Genomic DNA, 16,228 nt, shown 5'->3' with positions numbered 1-16,228 from the left:
TGAGTGGAGTTCAGACCTCGGTACCTTTTACTACACCGGAGTAAGGACACGGCGATGACGGACACGGGTCACAAAGTGCTCAAGAGAAAAGGGGATATGCTCGAAAGTGGGTGGACACGATGTAGAAATACAGAGACGGGTTCAGTGTCTTAGCCTGTAATTAGACAGGAGGAGTTCACAGCCTCGCCTGAGGACTGGGGTCAATCACTCAACCTTCTGTAGCTGAAGCTTCCTTCTTCTGTTCTTCTCAAAACACCTTTAGTTCTAAGAGCGAGGGAATATGAACTGATGTTTAAGGGTATTTCCAAACCTCTTGAAAAGCTAGAACCTGTAAAAGAATTTTATATGATGTGGTTGATGTACCCTGGGGCATAAATCAGTGTCCAATGCTAACGTCAACACCTGAACCAATGCAATCTGAAGCTTAATGTGTCTACACTACACACGTAAAACAGCCCCCGCTGTTTACACTCCCGCTGTGCAGGAAGATCTGAAAGCGTTTCTGGAGAACACGTCCGAGTACCTCGTTAACCCTGTGACGGTATCTCCGTGTGTCTGCCTGCGGTCTGAATGTAGACGAAGAGCAGCTGCTGACGTGTAAACAGCGCTGACTGTAGGATGGGAATCGACATCTGTGGCGTCAGAACGGTTTCTTCATCCGAGTTCCTCTATCATTGGGCTTAATAAATAATAAAACAATCATGTTTAGTATTTTTCTTGTAAAGATCACCAGATGCACAGTGATGTTCTGCCAGGCTTCTAATAAAACCCTGTTATGAACGCTCACTCAAAGAGAAGTAAAACAGGACAAACAATGTCAGATCATTCACACTAGCGTGCACTAAGCGGCTTGTAGCACTTGTGAGTTTGGCCTGACCTAAACTTTTAGCTCCAGTGAGAAGTATCAGCTAAATATTTAGCACTTAAAGCTGGCTAATTCATTAGAAATGAAATACTGCTCCAGTCTGAGTGAAAATCTTGTTTGATTTACAGTAACACTCGTCTTCATAGGCTATTAGCTTTTTCCTCAGATTAGAGTAGCAAAGCTAGCTAACTAGCTACGGACATCGATCTCTGCTACTTCCTGTCTGGCGAGCTTTATTTTTCTTCAGAATTCTTTAAAAAGATTAAGCTAAAGTTTTTGAAGAAACGTTGGACCGGTCCGAGAAATCGTTCGAAACAATATATGTTTATATGTGTTGCGTTAAACGCTTGAACTAATTTAGACAGAATTGTCATGAACTATAATGAGGAATTTAATTTCAGGGTGGATAATAAACTCCTGCTACACACTTCTGTAACGGCGGTGGACGCAGAGCCGCAGGAGAACGCGATCAGGGGAACGTGATTAAACGAGCGCACAGGAAGACGTCCTTCATGGCGTGTCAACTCCTTCTCCTTCTCTCCTAGCTTTATTATGGGCTAAAACCACAGGAATATGTCAGATGTCATCACTTGCTGGCACACAGTACACCATTACACTGAAGTACAACAGACAGGAATGCAGTAACGACACAGTCTTAGAGCTGAATTCCTGCATGACATCGTAACCGACAAAAAAATCGACTCGGTGTTTAAGGAGCTCGTGTCGGCTTGTCGTCATCTATATAGATTTTTTTTTCCCGACCAAAAAAAAAATTGTTTTGTTAGGACAAAAGCTCTACTTGAGTGAAATGTGCTTCTGGTTCAGAACGTTTACTCAAACTGAAAAAAAAAAACATGGAGCGAATGATAAATCTTTATTTTCCAAAAGTTTGATGTCTGAACTTGAGAGAAGGAAAAATATTACAGTCCTGCTTCCATTTCTTCTATAACAGCAAATTAGCACGTGCTCTGTTGTGGTTTATGGTCTGGATTAGATCTTCCATCTCAAGTTAAAGGTTATGTGATGTATGTCTAGCATTTGGTTTGGCTTTTAGCTGCCACTTAAGAAGACAGATGTGGTGAACATCATGTGGAGAAGCTGCTCACTGAGCTATGTGTAAAATGTTTTTGAGCACAGTGATGCTTAGTGCATATTATAATGTTTTATATTATTCACATTGAATCACGCAGTTCCTGTAATACGTCTCTAAACGATGCTTAATGATGTCCTACAGCTCTACAGAGTCGCCACAATGACCAGCATGGAGTCCCTGCATCTCAGAGTCTCTTAGACGTGACCCACAGGTAACGGCAAACCAATGACTGTCCATGATCAAGCTGGGTGTCAGTCACAGAGCAATATAACCATCACACTATTCATAGGCTAATAGCTTCCCTGAGGAGAGAGGGCAAGACCTTATGCAAAGCTCTCCGCAGTCAGAACATAACAAAACAAAGGCAACGGGTTTCGACGCGGCGGGAAAAAGTGGAACTGACGTTTCCTTTCAGTACTTCAAATGAGTGCATGGACATTTTGTAGGCAGGGGGTCGACCACATGCAGGACCTGCAGGACGGCTGCACTCTGAGGGCAGTTTAAACCAAACAAAGGAACAAAAAGAAAAGAGGAAAGGTCTTATCGAGCCGGTCGTTGACTCGTGGACGAGACAGGGCTCTGCTCTCAGCTCAACGAATAAAAACTTCTAATTTAAAGCAGAACAAAAAAAAGCAGAATTATTGACTGTGTAATCTTCAGGCTCTGTACAGAATGTGCTTGTAATAGTGTCGATAATCGAGAGTCAATCATTTACACAGTGTAGTCGATCTAAAGCACATCAACACCAAACAATCTCAAAAAATAAATATTCCATGATGCACAAAAGACGTGTTAAAATGTCATAACACCACGTCAGTCCATCTCATAAAACCCCATTCTGAAATGATCCCCAGCTGTTCTAAAGTCTGACTGAATATACATGAGTTCTTATGTATAACAGAGTGGGAAGAAGTGGTGTGAGGAATTTCCTGTCGTGTTTGGATATCAGAAAAGCAACAGTCTTGTCCGTTCCTAACACACCGCCGAACTGCAGCTTCTCTTCCTTATATGCAGATGATAAAATTCTTGGCCTTCAACTCCTTGAGACCAACATTAGACAGGCGGAAACTCGAATTCAGCCGTTACAGATACTCAAGGAAGGAAGGAAGGAAAGAAGGAAGGAAGGAAGGCAGTGCCAAGATACCAAGATTGAAAAGTTGAAGCTTGTGAGATGTGAAATGCATCCACCAACAATGAACAGACCGACCGTTCTTCATCACATCTGCGCTGATAACGGAACGGAGGCTATAGGACGTGTCCTGTGCAGCACAGAGAGAGAGGGATGTAGACGTGATCTGTATTCACTCACCGTACTGACAGCTCGGGCCGTGAAAGCCAGCCGGACAGTCACAGAGCTGTGAGGATCCTTCTCTGCAGCGGCCGCCGTTAAAACAGACTCCATAGCTGCAGATAGCTGCAGGAAGAAAAAAATGCAGATAAGTGACGTGACGTGACATACGGCTAAGTACCGTGACCCAGACTCAGAATTCGTTCTCTGCGTTTAACTCATCCAAAGTGCACACACACACAGCAGTGAACACACACACACACACACACACACCGTGAACACACAGCCGGAGCAGTGGGCAGCCATTTATGCTGCGGCGCCCGGGGAGCAGTTGGGGGGTTCGGTGCCTTGCTCAAGGGCACCTCAGTCGTGGTATTGCTGGCCCGAGACTCGAACCCACAACCTTAGGGTTAGGAGTCAAACTCTCTAACCATTAGGCCACGACTTCCCACAGAGATCAGAGAGGAGAAAATCCTGATGCATGATGTAACCAAACAAAAAAAAAAAACAGCTGAAATAAATTTACAATTTATAGGCATTAGATAGGGGGGCACGGTGGCTTAGTGGTTAGCACGTTCGCCTCACACCTCCAGGGTTGGGGGTTCGATTCCCGCCTCCACCTTGTGTGTGTGGAGTTTGCATGTTCTCCCTGTGCCTCGGGGGTTTCCTCCGGGTACTCCGGTTTCCTCCCCCGGTCCAAAGACATGCATGGTAGGTTGATTGGCATCTCTGGAAAATTGTCTGTAGTGTGTGAGTGCGTGAGTGAATGAGAGTGTGTGTGTGTGTGTGCCCTGTGATGGGTTGGCACTCCGTCCAGGGTGTATCCTGCCTTGATGCCCGATGACACCTGAGATAGGCACAGGCTCCCCGTGACCCGAGGTAGTTCGGATAAGCGGTAGAAGATGAGAGGCATGTGAGAGAGAGGCATTAGATACTACAATTAATACTTACAGCAGGTTTTGCACATAATAAATAAAAACTAATTTGTACAGAACTATTTCAATAATTAGCATAAAAATAGTTTGTATACTGTAACTATTATTAACATCTTTAACATACTGATGTTTTAAATCAAGACCTTAAGTCAAATTAAAGAATTCTAATCCTAACTAAATGATCACTAAAGTTTCATTTCATTTACTTTTCCAAGTAGCCAGCTAGCTAACTTTACCGGCTAGGGTTTGTGTTTGCTAGCTTGCTATGTAAGTATTAACTCATTAACCCTGTTAGCCTTGATTACAGTCTAGATGCAGGAGTTAACAATATTCCAGATGATTTGTATCTGGTTATAATTTGTATCTGAAAATAACAACAAAATGTTGTTTTAAACTAGCAAGCTATCGGGTAGCTAGCTAGAAAACGCTAACTACAAAACTAGCAGATGTCCTAATTTGTCTTCTGCTTCAGCTCCTACACTTAGCCTGGGTTTCTGATAGTATTAGATGTTTGGAGTTTTATGAATAATTAGGAGGTGAAAAAGTTCAGAAAGAGGAGCATGATGTGTTAAGTTAGAGCACTAAACACATTGAGCTGTAAAACATTTAAAGTATTTTATTAAATATATTTTTGGGGTTTTTTTACATTCTGTTTTATTTCTATCACCAAACCTTGTTCATAAAACACAATTTCATCTCTAAATCTGTATCTAATATAACTCAGACTCACAATATACAAATATTTAAATATGCAAATATTCAACTCCGCTTTTTACTACAGTCGATCTGTAGCAAAGTTTCGGTCATTTGCTTTGAAAAAAAAAAAAACCCTAATGTTATGTTGTGTGTGTCTTTCAGGTGTTGTAGTCCAGGGTTTACACAGACAGAGGACAAGCCGTGTCATGCTCAGACACTTAATCCTCCGAAACTCATTTGGGACTTTTCTAGCATTTTATGCCTTTCGTTATTTTCCCACAGAAATAAACTTCAGCTCTTACATCACAGCTGAACATTTCCTTCTTTATTTACTGTGTGACATTTTTCTTTTTAAAACACCACAGAGATCGAAGCTCCTTGGATGAGTGAAACAAAGTGAACGGGGGCTGAATGTGTTTTCAATCGGCAAGAATTACAGCCACCAGACACACTAAATCCCCCCGAGCAAGCGTTCTTTCGTTCTGTGTGTGTGTATGTGTGTGTGTGTGAGTGTGTGTGTATGTGTGTGTGTGTGTGTGTGTGTGTGTGTGTGTGTGTGTGTGTGTGTGTGTGTGTGTGTGTATGTGTGTGTGTCCTGCTGGGAATCCACAAATCCATAAACGAAAGCTTTATAATCCGTCGGATATTCTGTGCCTCATGGCTGCCTCTTGGGCAAAGTACAGACCATCAGACGTCACATTCCATAAACGCCCATCACTCAAAACTAATGACCCCCTCATCTTTTAGCATGTGTGTCTGTTAAACTAGTGCCAGGTGTGTGTGTGTGTGTGTAGGCATGTATACATGTGTGTAGTCATGTCTGAATGTCATGTATGCTCTTTGTCTGGTCTAAAGACCCGATCATTCTGCCGAACAGAAACACGAAGACTGAGGAGCTGATAATGAGTTTTGGTGATATTCCAATCCACTTAAAAATAATGACTTAATGTATCTTTAGACATAGTATTCAGACAGAAGAATGTTACAGTAGACCTTTAGACATCATTTAAGCTACATAATTATATCCATTACAGGAAAATGATGGTTAATTTATGTTGTCTGTACCTGTACTGTTACATTATTATCTAACAGTGAACTCTCACAAGCTTGTACTTTATTTATTAACGACTGGTTTTGAGTACTGAGAATTCAGTCTTTTCTTTTTACAGTCCTTTTGTTTTTCTATCCAACCTACAAAGACAAACCCAACACATTTCCTCCAATATTTCTTGCAGCCAACATTCATTCGTTTTCTACCGCTTATCCGAACTACCTTGGGTCACGGGGAGCCTGTGCCTATCTCAGGCGTCATCGGGCATCAAGGCAGGATACACCCTGGACGGAGTGCCAACCCATCGCAGGGCACACACACACTCTCATTCACTCACACAATCACACACTACGGACAATTTTTCCAGAGATGCCAGTCAACCTACCATGCATGTCTTTGGACCGGGGGAGGAAACCGGAGTACCCGGAGGAAACCCACGAGGCACGGGGAGAACATGCAAACTCCACACACACAAGGCGGAGGCGGGAATCGAACCCACAACCCTGGAGGTGTGAGGCGAACGTGCTAACCACTAAGCCACCGTGCCCCCCTTGCAGCCAACATGATAAAAAAAAGCTGAACATCCTTTGAGGAGAAAGCTATCTGCTATCTTTTGTAGATGACCACCACTAGCTTCTGTCCCGTTCCTCTGGCACACCCAGTCCTGCTCTTATAAAATGACTGGCAACAGTTACTCATCAAATCTGTCCAAAACCCAAATCAACAGGACATCATCAACCTCGATGGTGGGTCTTTAAGAAGCAATCCCATCCTTCCTCAAATGAGCGTAAATCCCAAACAGGAAGCACACACTTCCCCACCTAGTTCCACCAAAGGAAGGATGGAGAAGATGAAGCTTGTCCGTCTCTCCATGCACATGAAATGGGAAAACAAGCAATTCCTGCCAGATGACAAGAACAATCATCACTGTCTGCATGCATTAGAGACGATCTTTTTTCTTTTTCTCCTTGACGCCAGACGAACGATCCTCTAGTGGTTGACTTCTAGGAATCTTGTTAAGGCGTAAGGTCAAAATCTTCAAACTTGAACCTGTAGCTCTTTCATTAAAGTGTGCAGAACCACAGCTTCTAAAATTCTATGCAATTTTACAAAATTGTCCTTCTTTCTCAAGATAATTACATTCACGTAGAGAGAAAAAATATTTTACAGCTTTCTTTCCTCAAGTTCCAAACAGGTAGAATTACAGAGCGTGTTAAATTATACCACTTTGGAGAGAAGTTGAATAAACCCTCTGCCTAGCTGCAAAGTACAGTGAGTGAAAAATGCAGGAGAGGAAAATCCTTTAAAAAAAAAAAAAACATTCCTGTGTGAATGCAAAAGCAGTAAACAGACCCTGAAACAATGGGTCATGAAAATGTCTCGTCTGAAACGGAGAGAAATCGACAGTCATGTGACCTTTGTGATCGCTCGCATTGTTGCACGCGAGTCAACGGTGCCTGCTGACCCTCGGACCACCCACTGACACGGCAAAAGAACGTCCTGTAAAAACTCCTGAACGCTGAAAGCAGAGACGGATAAAAGTGACGGCGTAGCGCTGAGGAGCAAGTGAAGAGTCCTCGTTTGAGATAAATTAACAGCGTGGCTCGAATCCGCTTCCTGTTTTCCCGTCTGCGTTATTCTCAGTTTCCATTGTGCAGAAAGAAAAGGACATATTGGTTAAAGCCAAGGAAGTCTTTCTAAGCATCTTCACCGTTAAGGGCCCTCACACATGAAGAGTCAATGAGTCAAATGGTGTACTCGAGAAACTGGAAAAAAACAACGTGCGCTAGGATAAAAGCCCATTAGTGTGTTTTTTTTCTTCTGTTTATTTCCCGTACTTAAAGAAGAATGAGAAAGGGTTTTGTTAAGGCTCTCAAACTGGACATTAAGTCTTCCTTTAGTTAGTTCCTGTTAATCCTACATGAAGTTACGTCTTACGTCTGATATTTAACGGAACCCTGACAATTAAGGACAAAGAAAAGTTCCTGTCCTCTTTGGTCTTCCTGAAAAGGCTGAAGGTCCGAAAACATTTGACACTCGAATGCCAACAGGAGCAGCGACTGAATAATGACAGTCATTAGACTAATTATCGTAGCCTGGCTTTTGTAACAGTCTGGTGGAGTCAGCTTCATGGTTACACCCTGTCTTTATCATGGCCACTCTTTAATTCCCCAGTGTGTGAAAGCAGAACACTGGTGACAACCTTTCAGTGAATACAATCAAAGCAGCATTGATTTCAAAACCTGCTCCAAAACGTTAACACTACGAGCAATGTGACTGAATCAGAGGCATGTCGAGGTCTTCAGGTTGGAGTCATACACGTGACGCTGCATGTTTATTTCCATCCTGTTGTTTAATTAACAATCAGAATTCTCCTGTTAGACGTCAAGGCCTTGAGTTATGAAGATAAAACCTCTCAGTAGCAGGAAGAAATATTGTGACAGAAGGTTGTGACTAGAACAAGAACCTCACAGAGAAATGTGATGACAGACGTTTGGTGTGTTTCAAAACAATCCGGTATTGGGTTCAGTGTTGGGTTTGGCTTTGGCTGGGATTACGAGTGCTATAACCTTTACCGACACACAAAGAGGTCTTTGAGGGTGGTGTTAGATCCAGTAACGTGACCCGTAGCAGGGAATCGTCTGCAGCAGCCCTGTGTGTCCATCTAAAGGTCTTTGCCCTGAGCAGTGCCATGAATCCAGCTCTGTATATCCTGCACTTCTCCTGCTACTTCATCCACACTGGAATGAATCACTACAAGTCAACCTGTTCTGGCAGAAACACAGTATTCCTGGGGAGTAGCGTAGATTAGAATAAGATTTATTTCCGGATTTTAGGGTCAGTTTCCACTTTTCAGTGTTCAGAGTTCAGCGCTGCAGCCAAAAAAAAGTCAGGTTTCAAGATGACAAGGCCGTTCTTTATTGGATTTTTTTTCCTGACTGAGTTATGCGTGTTATTTCAGCTCAAAGGCTTTGTATCAAAGACTCTGAGTTAGTCCAGGCCACTAGACACAAGACCTGAAGGCCGACACTGAAATACCTGGATATCATTATTATTATCATTATAAACTGCCTGTGGTACACACAGCAGCTATAAAATCACAAACAGGCATAATAAATAAATAGACAAATAAAATTGCACTAATCTCCTCGGCCTCGTACTAGTGAGTACAAAACCCTAACAAACACACACTAAACACTGTTACATGAGGAAACAAATCTGATCTCTGCTATTTCATTCACAGAATTGTTTTGCTTCATAATGCTTCTATACAGTGAAATAAGTGGACTTTGTTCAGTGTAGTGCACTTTGTTCAGTGTAGTGCACTTTGTTCAGTTTAGTGCACTTTGTTCAGTTTAGTGCACTTTGTTCAGTGTAGTGCACTTTGTTCGGTTTAGTGCACACTGTTCTGTGTAGTGCACTTTGTTCAGTGTAGTGCACTTTGTTCAGTTTAGTGCACTTTGTTCAGTTTAGTGCACTTTGTTCAGTGTAGTGCACTTTGTTCGGTTTAGTGCACACTGTTCAGTGCAGTGCACTTTGTTCAGTGTAGTGCACTTTGTTCAGTATAGTGCACTTTGTTCAGTTTAGTGCACTTTGTTCGGTTTAGTGCACTTTGTTCAGTTTAGTGCACTTTGTTCAGTGTAGTGCACTTTGTTCAGTATAGTGCACTTTGTTCAGTTTAGTGCACTTTGTTCAGTTTAGTGCACACTATTCCGTGTAGTGCACACTGTTCAGTGCAGTGCACTTTGTTCAGTGTAGTGCACTTTGTTCAGTTTAGTGCACTTTGTTCAGTGTAGTGCACTTTGTTCAGTTTAGTGCACACTGTTCTGTGTAGTGCACTTTGTTCAGTGTAGTGCACTTTGTTCAGTTTAGTGCACTTTGTTCAGTTTAGTGCACACTGTTCTGTGTAGTGCACTTTGTTCAGTGTAGTGCACTTTGTTCGGTTTAGTGCACTTTGTTCAGTTTAGTGCACTTTGTTCAGTGTAGTGCACTTTGTTCAGTTTAGTGCACACTGTTCTGTGTAGTGCACTTTGTTCAGTGTAGTGCACTTTGTTCAGTTTAGTGCACTTTGTTCTGTGAAGTACACTTTGTTCAGTTTAGTGCACTTTGTTCAGTGTAGTGCACTTTGTTCAGTTTAGTGCACTTTGTTCAGTGTAGTGCACTTTGTTCAGTGTAGTGCACTTTGTTCAGTGTAGTGCACTTTGTTCAGTTTAGTGCACTTTGTTCAGTTTAATGTGCACACTATTCTGTGTAGTGCACTTTGTTCAGTGTAGTGCACTTTGTTCAGTGTAGTGCACATTGTTCAGTGTAGTGCACTTTGTTCAGTTTAGTGCACTTTGTTCAGTTTAATGTGCACACTATTCTGTGTAGTGCACTTTGTTCAGTGTAGTGCACTTTGTTCAGTGTAGTGCACTTTGTTCAGTGTAGTGCACTTTGTTCAGTGTAGTGCACAAGAAAATCTTCTTGACTTAATAAGAGGTCAAATATAACAGTTTGAGACAAAACCACAAACTTTAAATGGGAACTAAACTAAAGTTCTTTGTAAAGTCGTGAGCAGGAACTGAAGAAACACTGGACCAGATTATTCAAAATAATAATTCAATATCATTCAAAATAATTGATCAATTGCTTTAAATTATTTGGTCATATTTACATTTACACAGGACTGAGAACATCTCCATTAAAATGTGTGTCGTGGACATTAAGACATGAACAGTCGCTTTTCTCTTCAGGTGATTTCATTTGATTGGTGTGATTTTAAGATGTTTAATATGAAAGCCATCATACTGTATATCACACACACATTATATTATCACTGAATAAACACAACAGATAATAACACAGTACTTACGGTACAGACATCCAGCTTCCCCATTGAGCTGCGACCAGCCCGGGCAGCACTTGTGCACCGTCTCATAATCCTGGCGATACACTTGTCTGTACGCGGTGTAATACGCCGTCCTGCACAAAAACACACCAAACTTCATCACTTTAGTCATCGCTAATAACAACCTGCTGCAGAACCATGAGTGACTCCATCATCAACTCCCTCAGGGCTTTGATGACACCGATGATGATGATGATGATGATGATCACCACAACCAGTATGTATGTATGTATAAAGGAAACCTCAGCACTCGCCGCAGGTTGTGTTTGCGGTTAGACAGCGAGCGAGAGACCTGAAGAAACCGTGACTAATATTTAGGGATAAACTTCAATGCGCAAAACACAAACAGTGTGTAATTTGTGAAGCATCTTCAACCCTTTCATGTTCCTTTCTCAAAGCACTAGAGAGAGACCCAGGCTTTGTGTTAAAGCCACAACACGACACCGGGCCCTGTAGTTTGGGGCCTTCTCCGACTCTCCGCGCTCTCCGCACTCACAGCTCTCTGTTTACGAGCTCTAATTGCAGGCTTGGTGGCTTTAAGAGCAGGGCTCAGCTCACAACATCTACAGTGAGAAAGCTTCAGATACGCAGGAATGCCAGGATGTCGTGGAGATGCCTGTCAAATTGCAGCTTTCTGAGCGCGATGACACCTTGCAGTTTGGGGTCATTAAAAGAAATCCTCTGATTAGAGAACAAAAAGACAAGTAAATGAAAGAGAAGAATCCTGATGGGTTTTTTTTACTCTCATGGGTTTAAGATGCTTCGCTTTAAAATTCTGGTGTAAAAAAATTTGCTTTGCTTAATTCTTTAAATTAAAACGGTATGGTACGGTACAGAAGGCGTCTGATCATTAAAAAGTCAATCTAAAGAAAAAGCAGCGAATCGAATCAGTCACATGACCTCAGTCGCTTGATGAGACTCATCCGTCGAAGGGTTCTGTGTGTCACGGTAATAAATATCCTTTATTCTGCATAAGGAGCTTAAAAGTTCAGAGGGTTCAAATGTGGCATTTCAAACAAAACTGAGGAATCTAGGCGTAATTTTTGATGCCAATTTAACGTTTGAGCCAAAATACGGTTAAAATTTCTTTCTTCCAGCTCAGAAATATTGCCAGATTGTGTCCGATGCTGTGGTTTTGTGTTGCTGAGAGACCGATCGACACTTTTGTGTTTTCCCGTATCGATTACTGTAACGCCATGTTGTCTGGGGTGTCAAAAGGGACCTTAAACTAATTGCAGCTAGTGCAAAATTCGGCTGCTAGAATTCTAACTGGAACAAAGTTAAGAGATCGCATTACTCCCGTTTTGGAGTCCTTGCACTGGCTCCCCGTTAGGTTTAGGGTGGTTTACCTACAAAGCCTTACACGGTTTGGCTCCTCAATATCTGACTGAGCTTTTAATTCCCTATATTCCATCTCGCGACCTTTCGTTCTTCTGAAACTGGTCTTTTAACTGTTCCTTTAACTCATTTACTATCGATGGGAGATTGATTCTCTTCACTAGCTCCAAAACTTTGGAATTCTTCACCAACTGAGATAAGGCAAGCAAAATCTCTTGGCACTTTTTAAATCTCAGCTTAAAACTCACTTTTTTAAGGTAGCTTGTAAATGACTAATTATAATTTTGTGCTTATTTTATAGTCTACTTTTGTTGCTTTAATTTTAATCTTTATATTATGTGGTGTATCTTTGTTGTTTTATTTGCTTTTGTGAAAAGCTTTGAGATGTGCTTTTAAAGGTGCTATAGAAAATAAAGGTTATTATTATTATTATTATTATTATTATTATTATTATAAAAGTAGACAATTTATAAAGTTTAGAGTGATGACATAAATATCAAGCAATATCGTAAAGCTGTGGAGGATTTTGAAGGTTGAAGGTTTTCACATCATTCAGTCCTTTAAAAAACAACAACAGAGGTTTGTCTACTTATGTAGTGAAAATGAGGTTTAACTGAATCACTGTGATTACACCGTTATAAATGAAGAATGGATATAAAGTTATAGAATATAACCTGGATGGATGGATGGATGGATGGATGGATATTGTTATGCACACATCTAAAGTGATAAATGTGGAGTTGGATGACAAGACTGATGGAAATCTTAATGTACACATTGAGGAATTAAGGATCAATTACTAAATAGATGGATAGATAGATAGATAGATAGATAGATAGATAGATAGATAGATAGATAGATAGATAGATAGATAGATAGATAGATTTTATGGATGGAGATTTTTATGAATGCATCTAAGTAAAGGAATGAATGTAGAGTTGGATGAAAAGACTTGATGGATCTTGATGGATGCATTGATGAATGTAGAGTTGGTTAATACATGAATGGATGGATGGATGGATGGATGGATGGATGTTAAGACCTCACCTCCGCTCATAGCCCATGCACCACGACTGTCCTTCACATCCTTGTTTCCACACTTTGACCATCCGTGTGAAAGCCTGCACACAGGGCTGCATGTGAGCCACCAGCTTCACCTCGCGCTCGGTGCACACGTTCGGCCTGGAGAGGGGACACGGTCAGAGACGTGACCTAATGAGTCATAACGAGCGTGTGTGTGTGTGTGTGTGTGTGTGTGTGTGTGTGTGTGTGTGTGTGTGTGTGTGTGTGTGTGTTGACCTTTTAATTCCGCACCTCGTATCTGATTCCAAAGCATTTCTTAATCCACCAACACAAACTTTACTACTTAATACTTCAACTAAAAAATAACAGCAACTTTGATTCAGTCTGCAGCAGAAATTCAGAGATTCACTTCAACACGTGACGTCCAGCTTCAGGACGTTCACAAAAGCAGGAAAGTCACAAACTCTACGGGACATACACCTGATTCACAGACCGATCAACACACACACACACACACACACACACACACACACACCGTCATGCTCCACGTTTACAAGATATAAAAATCCGAATCCCATCCGAAGCGATACGATCACGACCCCTTCACTCACACACACACACACACACACACACACACACACACACACTCCCTGTGTGCTACTGTAGTCCTGTAGTCTACACCGTACATCTTCTGTCACAACGTTATTAACAGACATTCTGATTAGATGATGAAAACATATTTGTATAAAAATCGTTCTACATTCAGGATCAATAGCGACAGAGAAATAGCAGAAAAATCTAAAGATGTTACTGAGTCGACTTTTGCTTCATCGATAACGAATCTTTTAGTGAAGACGGCACTCGAAAATAATAATTCATACGGCTTCAGCCAGACTGCGTTTAATATAGAGCAGTATTTCACATGATCACTTAGTTTACTGAACACAGGTTCAGTAACTGAACACAGGTTCAAATGTCGACAGAAAGGAAAAAAAACACTTTTTTTCTTAAATCAGAAGTTTTTGGTTTTTTTTAAGAACTCAAAAAAACAGATTTTTTTCCCAGGAGAAGCATGTTATTAATATAATCTAAATGTTATATTAAATATATAATTCAGCTGTATATTATAAATGATATATTAAAGTAGAAACAGAAGTACAAACTGTTTAATTCTAACATTATAATTAGGCTTAAAAAAAAAAACCCAAAGCATAAAAACTACCAATTTAAATTCATTTCTTCCAGCATGCAATCAAACTGCATTAAAATGACTGATTAAGAGCTCCAGCTGGTTGATAAGTGATTGTTTATTATTATTATTATTATTATTATTATTATTATTATTATTATTATTATTTATCAGAACATTGTCACAGGTTAGTGACACAGACAATAAACCCTGAAGATGCTCAGATTCACTCACATGTAAGACATCAGATCTGATCCACGCGATGTGGCGTGAATTCCGCTCAGTAACAGCAGGAGAAAGGGAGTCAGTGTGAGATCCTTCATCTCAGGACCAACGTGAAGTCCGTGTGAAACTCTGCCCGAGTTCATGGTGTAGAAAAGCGACAAATAAAACGCGTCTAAGAGAAAGAAGGACGCGGCTCCATGCGGGAAGCAACTCGAGTGGCGTCTCAGGACCGCAGGAAACTCAACCAAGCTGACAAGCGGCAGAACAACACACACACACACACACACACACACACACACACACACACACACACACACACACACACACACACACGCTCACACACACACGCACGCTCACATTCACACACACATATATACACACACATATACACACACACACGCTCACACACACACACACACACACACACGCTCACATTCACACGCACATATACACACACACACACACGCTCTCTCTCACACACACACACACTCACACACACACTCACAAACGCTCACATACACATACACACTCACACACACTCACACACACACACTCTCACACGCACACTCACACGCTCTTACACATACACACCTTCACTCACACACACACTCACACGCACACACATACACACCTTCACACACACACACTCACACGCTCTTACACATACACACACACACCTCAGAAACACGAGCCTAGTCCTACAGAGAATACTAGTGTAATTCACGATTCACTTTACTGAATCGACTCCTGTAAGTGACTCAACTCAAACCATCCCACAGTTGATTTATTTAATAAACGATGTTTCAGAATTTTATTCACCTAATAAATATATTTTATAATAAAATCTCTACAAGTCAAGAGCCAAATTTTAATTCATTCCAGTCATGCTTGAAAGAGTCGTTTAAAACGTACCGACTCTTTACTGCACGTTCAATCACAAGGAATAAATCGGTTATGTGACCGGACAGAGTTAAAAACAAGTTTAGCAACTTTAGTTATTAGTTTGGGGTTTTGTATAAATTTCGAATGTTTGAAGTGTTCGTACACGAACTGAAATGATTTCTCTGTGTCGATTCAGTGTTCATTTGACCCCGTGAGAACCATCCTTTATATAACAGAGAATAAATCTATTAAATATCACATACACACATGTATATGTTCAGAAAAGGATTTACTCATTTTATTTAAAATGCTTTCTATCCAGTAATCTTTTTGCATTAGATATTTTATATCAACTGAACAGAACATATACAACATCTTAAAGCATAAAAACTCTTATAATTAAATGAGTTATAATGGGGTCAGGAGCAGCTGTGAGCTTCAGACTCACATCATTCCGTAGTTAGACACATGGGAGGGTTTTTAACCCCAATAGAGATGCTAATGGTGACAAATCATAGAACACAATAATACACTAATAATACAGTAATAATACATACACAATAATACTCATCACACTAAAACACTAATAAACATCAGCTACATGGATTATACTGTACATATGAGATTAGAGATTAATGTGTTTTGTTTTATTTTAAGTCACATTTGAGTTAAAGTTATGTCTGAGCTGCTGAGCCACTCACGGTGATTTGAGTGAATCACACAGCGCCCCCTACTGGACATTCACACAACTGCAC

At 40.9% G+C, this 16,228-nt stretch overlaps 1 protein-coding gene across 1 annotated transcript in view; it reads right to left on the bottom strand.

The window, feature by feature from the left end:
- Nucleotides 1–14,835, bottom strand: part of megf6b (multiple EGF-like-domains 6b) — a 65,895-nt gene extending 51,060 nt beyond the window's left edge. The window contains exons 1-4 of the mRNA XM_060858601.1: nucleotides 14,601–14,835; nucleotides 13,202–13,336; nucleotides 10,781–10,890; nucleotides 3,268–3,372 (exon numbers count right to left, since the gene is read on the bottom strand). Coding sequence (XP_060714584.1) covers nucleotides 3,268–3,372; nucleotides 10,781–10,890; nucleotides 13,202–13,336; nucleotides 14,601–14,734 — 484 coding nt within the window. The 5' untranslated portion in view covers nucleotides 14,735–14,835. The remainder of the gene's footprint in view (nucleotides 1–3,267; nucleotides 3,373–10,780; nucleotides 10,891–13,201; nucleotides 13,337–14,600) is intronic.
- Nucleotides 14,836–16,228: the final 1,393 nt, after the last annotated feature.

The sequence above is a fragment of the Tachysurus vachellii genome, chromosome 22 (assembly GCF_030014155.1).
Source record: "Tachysurus vachellii isolate PV-2020 chromosome 22, HZAU_Pvac_v1, whole genome shotgun sequence".
Taxonomy (NCBI): domain Eukaryota; kingdom Metazoa; phylum Chordata; class Actinopteri; order Siluriformes; family Bagridae; genus Tachysurus; species Tachysurus vachellii.
Note: the sequence above shows the minus strand (reverse complement) of the source record. Positions and strands in the feature narration are given on the sequence as shown.